We start from the raw sequence: 6,688 nt of genomic DNA on the forward strand, positions 1-6,688 counted from the left end.
GCAGCTCTTTCTGTCCATGGGTCCTGTCCTTGTGCTTTAATAAAATTACATTTTTGCATCAAAGACATCTTCAAGAATTCTTTCTTGGCCTTCTGGCTGGGACACCGCCATTGGACCTGCTGCAGGTGGCTGACATGGTGTAAGATGTGAAATGTGGCCCCTCAGTGTGCTAGGAGGCAAGGGCAAGTGAGGGCAGCTAGGAGTGTTCAGTCAGACTGGACTCTGCTTTTGTGGTCTTCATCCCTTCCAGGGGACCAGAGTTCCTGGGAGTGATGCTAATAGGAGCCTGCCTTTTGCTCTTTTCTCTTAGAAGGCACGGAAGTCAAGGACCACAGAATGGGAACTGGGGGACATGTGTTTATTTAGCAACCAAGAAAGGGTTCTGTCAGCTGGGAAGCCTGGGGAGCAGCTGGTGGGCTGTGCAGTTAGAGGGTCCCCTGGCTCTCTCAATGGTGTCCAGGCTGGTGGGGACAGCTGGGCGGTGCCCTGGATACAGGCCGGTGGGAGGGCATGGGGTGGAGAGAAAGCCAAAGGGCACCTGAGAGGGAGTCAGGGGAATAAAGAGGACAGCAGTGCTGGGCAGGTTGGACAAAGGAAGACCTGGGACCCCGCTCCAGTTGCACCATGGTTCCAATCAGCCTCCTCTGCAGCCATACTTACCGCACACTTGCTTACTTATCCATGCACTCATCTGTGGGGGACAGAGTGGTCAGCATGGGCAAGGATGTGTTTGTGGGGTCCCTGACCTCCAGGGCCCCTGCACTGCCTCTGGGCTGCGCTGGGCCTCAGCCTAGTCTAGCCACAGAAGCTCTGGGGCTCCTTTCATAGATGGTACAGCAGAGGGCTGGATGATGGGGCAGGGACTGGAGGAGAGGCCTGAGGACAAGCAGACCTGGGTGACACCCATTCTCCAAAGGAGGCAGGTGAGGCCCAGCCACACTCCTGTTTGGGCACCAAGCCTTCTGCCTATTTACCTGCTGAGTCCTGACACACCCTCAGCCTTTGGGAGGCACTTGCCCAGGCCAGGCTGCCTGAAGACAAGGGTGCCTCCCGAGTCAGTAGTGAGCCAGCCCCAGGGCAAAGGGGGAGGTGACCCAGGAAAAATTGGCCTGGGTGGAGGGGGATGTGGCCAGGTCAGGAGAATGAGTTAACTTGGCCCCAGGCCTGCAATTCTCATGTGGGCAGGCCTGAGCTCTTGTGAAGGAGGAATACTTGGGAACCAGAACCCTGGGTGTGGCAGCATCTTCCGGAACCTGAAGTGGCTCCTGGGGCTCCAGTGACTACAGCAGGGGCCTTCATCCCTCCTCTCCCCCCTTCCCTAGTGAGGCAACATCAGGCCTGGACAGTCCCCATGTGCCTTTCTCCTCTGCCCAGCTGGTGATTACCATTGGGGATAGGGAAGATGATGTGGTCGTCGGTGAGGCCCAGGGATTTGATGAAGCTGATGAAGATTGCCTTCGGTACAGAAGGGACCTCCTTGGTCCTCCCTGTGGCCAAGATGGCTGGTTAGTGGCTGGTGAAAGCTCCATAATGATTGTCGAATGCGTGAACAAAGACTCAGACCCCTTCTTCATGAGAGGTTCTGTGGAAAGACCTCTCTCCCGCCTCCCTGGGGCTCAGAGTGAAGGGGACCTGGGGGCTGGATGTGATGGGCCTCTTCTCCCGCAGCATGAATAAGAACCGGGTCGCACCAGGTGTAAGACCCACCATAGAGGATGACCTTGATGTACTCCTGGTTGTCATGAACTTTCTTGAAGTACAGTATGGCAAACTGGTTGTAGTCTGTGGTCACCACTTTTGAAGTGTAGTTCTGGATTCCAGTATAACCTGCATGGTGGATGGTAAGGGATCAGCATGCCCTGGCCAGGCAGAGGGAGCTATTGATTCCTCCTCGGACTCCACTGTTTGGCATCTATGTGGAGGGGCAGGGAGGTCCGGGGCCCCTGAGATGCACACCCCACTCAGGACTCACGCTCAATGTTGCCCAGGTTGAATTGGCCTAGATGCAAATTTGGGAGGAAAATTTTGGTCGAGGGATGACAGGTCTGGTTCCTGTGGAAGCAAGAGATGGGTGGGAAAGAGGGTGACAGCCCACCCTGCCACAGCAGGAGACATGCACCCCACCCCTGGAATTGGCCTGGCTCTTCCCCACTGAGCCCATCCCTGCCTTTCCCTGCCAACTCTGCCCTGAGTCACCTGACCTGCTCAGACTCTCCAGCACTTGCTGTCCTTCCTTCTTCTGGGCTGTTTCCCCTTGGTGGCCTTCCCTCTCTACTGTCTTCCCCCACCTGAGGAATTGTTCCCCCTTTTTTAAAACTTTTTTTAGATATACATTAATTTTTGAGAAAGAGAGAGACAGAGCAAGAGATGGGGAGGGACAGAGAGGGAGGAAGACACAGAATCCAAAGCAGCGTCCAGGCTCTGAGCTGTCAGCACAGAACACGACCCAGGGCTCAAACCCACAAACCCTGAGATCATGACAAGAGACAAAGTTGGACACTTAAAGAACTGAGCTACCAGGTGCCCCTGTTCCCTATACTTATCTTGCAGGCACCCGCTGTAACCTCTCCTGGGGGGAATCACCACTGAGGCTCCAGTCTGCTGGATGCCAAAGACACCCTTAGCTGTTGGGCTAAACCTGACCTTTCACCTGCATCCCATCTGGTCCCCTGGCACCCCAGAGCCAATCTCCCCACACTTGCCTTTCTTCTGTTCCTTCCATGACCGATGCTCTAGCCCCATCCCCAAGTGCCAGAGCCAGAAACCCAGGGGAGCTGGGTAATCCTTGGCTCCCCTCTCTAGGTCCTAATCTGCCCATGCTCTGGTCATTTCCCTCCTATGACTGATAAGCCTCCTGGGCTGCACACCATCATTCCACTCTCTGCTACAGCCACACCTGCTCTTCACCAGTACCTGAGGCTCCTGCTAGGGTGGCCACCCACCGGCCCCCCACCAGACTGCTCATCAACTCCTGTTCAGGGCAGCCATGAGATGGCTTGCTATTTCTTGAAGAAGTGGCTCTCTCTGACTCAGTCCAGCAGCCCTGCCATGAAGGTCCCAGGTCTCCTGATGCAATTTGGTTTCTCAAGGTCCAGCCCACAGACCACCTCCCTGGAAGCCCTGGACAAAGCTCAAGGTGGGATTCCAGGCTGGATCCACCGACCCTCCTCCCATTCTAGGACACCCCAAGCTCTCTTTGTCTTGTCACTGATGATTGCTTTTGTCCAACCGCAGTACTGTTTTGTGTCTGTGCTGAAATGACCAAGAAATGTTGATTTAGTAAATGAAAGAAGGAATAAATACAGGGAACCAGTACCCAGTGGTAGGATGAATGATCATCTTTCACCTTTGGTCACCCCTTGGCTATGTCTTCAGTATGCCTCTTGGACTCCCAGGGCAGCCCTCTAGGCCCTACATGCTCCGCTACTAGCTGGTGGCTCTCACCAGGCCACAGTAGAGGTGACATTGTAGCTGTTGTCTTCATTCAGCTCATAGTTGGCAATGTACATCTTCATCCTCCTGTGCTTTTCTTTATTGAATCCGTTCCCTGCCAATCCTAAGAAGTACCATTTCCCCTGGAACTACAATGGGGGCTGATAATAGGCAGAGCCAGGAGCAGCCCCAGGGGGCCCTCCTGCTCCATTCCTGCAGGCACCTCTAGGCAGCCTGGGCCTCAACCAGAAGCCCCTCTAACTGGGCTGCTGGGACCCAGCTGGCCACACAGGCTGGGCTGATGAGCCTGGCAGGAGCTGTAGACCATTAGGCCAGGCAGGAGCCCTCAGTGTGTCAAGGACAGGGTAACACTTGACAAGTGGCCAGCTGGCATTCCTGAGCCTCAGTTTCCTCATCATGTAGAGGGCCTGAAGATGTTCCCACCTTGCATGGACTGCAGGGATTATAGAAGAGAGTGTGAACTAGGGGAGTCTGCTCAGCTGACCCTCTTGTCAGCAAGGTTGGGTGTGGATGGAGGCACGGGGTGTGCCTTCCATCAGGGCACCAGACAGACGGCAGACTGAGCTAAAGCCTGAGCCCATCCTGTCTCTCCTCCCCTCTGTTGACACTCATCCTGGGACCTCCCTGCAGCTGCATCTCCAGGTCACTTACCTGCTCATTCTGGAAGTCAGGCTCCACAGGGACCAAGAGCAGAGGCGGGGCTGGGATCAGGTTTGGGGTGGAATCCTGGGCATGGGTCTGCAGAGCACCCAGCAGGGCAAGGCCCAGCCACAGGATACCTAAGGCCATGACTTCAGGGCCAAGGAGGCAGGCACCACTTTCAGTTTCCCTGAAAGAGGGGATGAGTGAGGAGCCTTCTGGGGGCATGCTATTTATGGTCTCTGTGTCCAATGGCTCACCCCAGGGTGGAGCGACTTATCCTTTGCCAAATCCTGGAAGGGTGAGGCAATTGCCAGCAACTCGTGCTGAGGATCATGGCAAGCTCTCTGCCCTTCCCCTCAGGTCAGGATTATGCAAGATGAGGGGCAGGAAGTTCCAGGAGGCTGGAGGATGCATTCCCCATATCTCCACATCTCTGGCAAGGACACTGACTCCCTCCACACTCTCTTCTCCCTGGTTAGCACTGTGTGAGGACAAGGGTCTCTGATCTGGACCAGCTGTCGTCTCTGACCTCCAGGAGCCTCTCTCTGGGGCCCAAGTGCAGGGTGGGGTAAGTGTGGTGGGACCCCCATCCTGCACCTGATGAAAGCAGAGAATGCCTCAAACCAACAGAGCCCAAGCTGCTTTGTGCTTCTCCAAAGGGACAGGGAAAGGGAGGCAACCCAAAGGGACATTCCTGGTAGGGAAGGACAGAGTGTACCCTGTGCTGCTCATGGAGCCCAGATCCTGGCCCTCCCAGGGACCCACCCTAGGCCATGGCACAGGGTGAAAAACCCTTCCCCTCCCCCTACCACCGAAGGCCTACTGGGGAATGTTCCTGATGAGGGAACATAAGGCAAGCTGAGGGGAAAACACATGCTAGCATGCTCCCCTCCCCCCAGGTGGGATCTGTGTGACATTCCTCAGGCACTCCTGGACACCCAAGAACAAAGGAAAGGAAAGAAATCAAATGGTTAAGTGATAGAGAACACAGTCCTCCATCAGTTTACCTATGTCCTAGTAAATTAGGAGAAAAGGGGAATCTTACCAAGAGCCTAATCTCCAGAAAACTACACTCCATTTCCTGGAGTCCAAATATCGCCCTCCCTCCATAGTCATATGGGGAACAATGGCAAGAAGAAAATGGGAGATGGAATTAAATTTCATTATGACCTGCAGCCCATTTTGACAAACACTTGAGGCACACACAGAGTACAATATTTCTCCAGGAATGTCTGAATGTTAATGCTTTGCTACAAAACAAAACAACCTTAGCTTGACAACATCCAGGTCTCCAGTAATGTGGGAGTCTACTTGAGCATATGAAAATCCTTTAGAAACTTCCTCTTGACTTTATGTCCCCCAACCCCAAGGTATATAACCAGTCACTCTTCACAACCCCAGTGTAGCTCTTTCTGCCCAAGAGTCCTGTCCCCGTGCTTTAATAAAATCACCTTTTCTGAACCAAAGTTTCCTCAAGAATTCTTTCATGGCTGTGAGCTTTGAATCCCCACCTTTCCAGAGCCCCATCATTCCCACCATGAATCAGCCCCTTCCCTCCTCCACAACCCATTGACAGGGTGAACCCAGACCTCAGCTGGCCCTAAGGGACTTGGCCTCTCTTGTGGGCCCAATGAACTGAAACCCCAAGCTAGGCATGCAGCCACAAATTGGACAGCTTGCCATAGCAGAGCTCGGAGGCTACAGTCTCTGTTCCTTCCTGGTGGGGGACAATGGGAACAGGCATCTGCACAGTGTGAAATGGGGTGGGGGGCTCAGGAACCAAGGAGGGCTCTCTACCCTGCTGCTCTGGACACTGGGTACTTTGGGTCACAGTGAGTGCAAGGACTCAGCCTCATCCTTGAGAGATCACTGATACCTTCTGCCATCTCTGGCCATAGTCTTGACTGTGGAGCCCAGAGCTAGGACTGGGCCCCTAGAAGTAAGCTCCTGTCATGGCTGATCCTAGCACTGTCCTGGAGGGGGAGGGGCAGTTTCCTCATGGGGGCTTGGTTGTCCATGGGAGGCAGTGAAGGGACCCAGCCCCCAGGGCAGTATCTCCTAGATGTCACCTCGAGGACCAGAGGTGATGCAATGCCTGACGTGATGCTGACCATAGGGCTGACAGGCTCCAAATGACACTCCCAGAAACCTCATTGGCTCTGTCACCTGCTGGAGGGGAACCAGCTCCCCTCACATGGGTTTTGGGCGTGGACCTGGAGATAAGTTGACTCTGGGTGAATAGGGAGCATTATGTACAAGCTAGAACCCCCCAGCCCCCACTCTCAGGTGGGATATGTGTGACATTCCTCTGGCTGCCCAAGAACAAAGGAAAGGAAAGAAAACACTTGGTTAACTGATAGAGATCCCAGTCATGCAGGACATGAGTCTCCATCAGTTTACAAACATCTTAGTAAGTTGGAAGCAAAAGACAATCTTATCAATAGTCTAGCCTCCAGAAGCCTATAGACTCAGGTTCCTGGAGCCCCTATTAACACCCTCCCCACCATGGAGTTGCAGGAAGAAAGGCAAGAAGGAAATGGCAGGTAAGATTAAATTTCCTGATACCCTGCAGCCCAGTGACAAATAATTGAGG

At 54.0% G+C, this 6,688-nt stretch overlaps 1 protein-coding gene across 2 annotated transcripts; it reads right to left on the reverse strand.

Moving 5' to 3' along the window:
- Positions 1–671: 671 nt before the first annotated feature.
- Positions 672–4,242, reverse strand: LOC128312096 (neutrophil gelatinase-associated lipocalin-like). 2 transcript variants are annotated; one of them, XM_053204560.1, is made up of 6 exons: positions 4,105–4,242; positions 3,445–3,581; positions 1,973–2,052; positions 1,708–1,827; positions 1,386–1,487; positions 672–691 (listed from the first exon to the last, which is right to left on the reverse strand). In XM_053204560.1, exons 1-6 carry the CDS (start codon positions 4,240–4,242, stop codon positions 672–674), a joined length of 597 nt encoding a protein of 198 aa, XP_053060535.1. The 2 variants fall into 2 exon arrangements, with proteins under 2 accessions (XP_053060535.1, XP_053060534.1); XM_053204559.1 differs by lacking the exon at positions 672–691 and having other exon boundaries at positions 1,320–1,487.
- Positions 4,243–6,688: the final 2,446 nt, after the last annotated feature.

This window comes from Acinonyx jubatus, chromosome D4, assembly GCF_027475565.1.
Source record: "Acinonyx jubatus isolate Ajub_Pintada_27869175 chromosome D4, VMU_Ajub_asm_v1.0, whole genome shotgun sequence".
NCBI classification, from domain to species: domain Eukaryota; kingdom Metazoa; phylum Chordata; class Mammalia; order Carnivora; family Felidae; genus Acinonyx; species Acinonyx jubatus.

Bases quoted from the DNA above. Each gene is read 5' to 3' on its own strand.
- LOC128312096 (XM_053204559.1), bottom strand. From the start codon at position 4,242: ATGGCCTTAGGTATCCTGTGGCTGGGCCTTGCCCTGCTGGGTGCTCTG. The intron at 3,582-4,104 runs GTAAGTGACCTG...CCCCCATTGTAG, and splicing joins CTGACTTCCAGAATGAGCAG to TTCCAGGGGAAATGGTACTT. The intron at 1,828-1,972 runs GTGAGTCCTGAG...TCCACCATGCAG, and splicing joins CAACCTGGGCAACATTGAGC to GTTATACTGGAATCCAGAAC.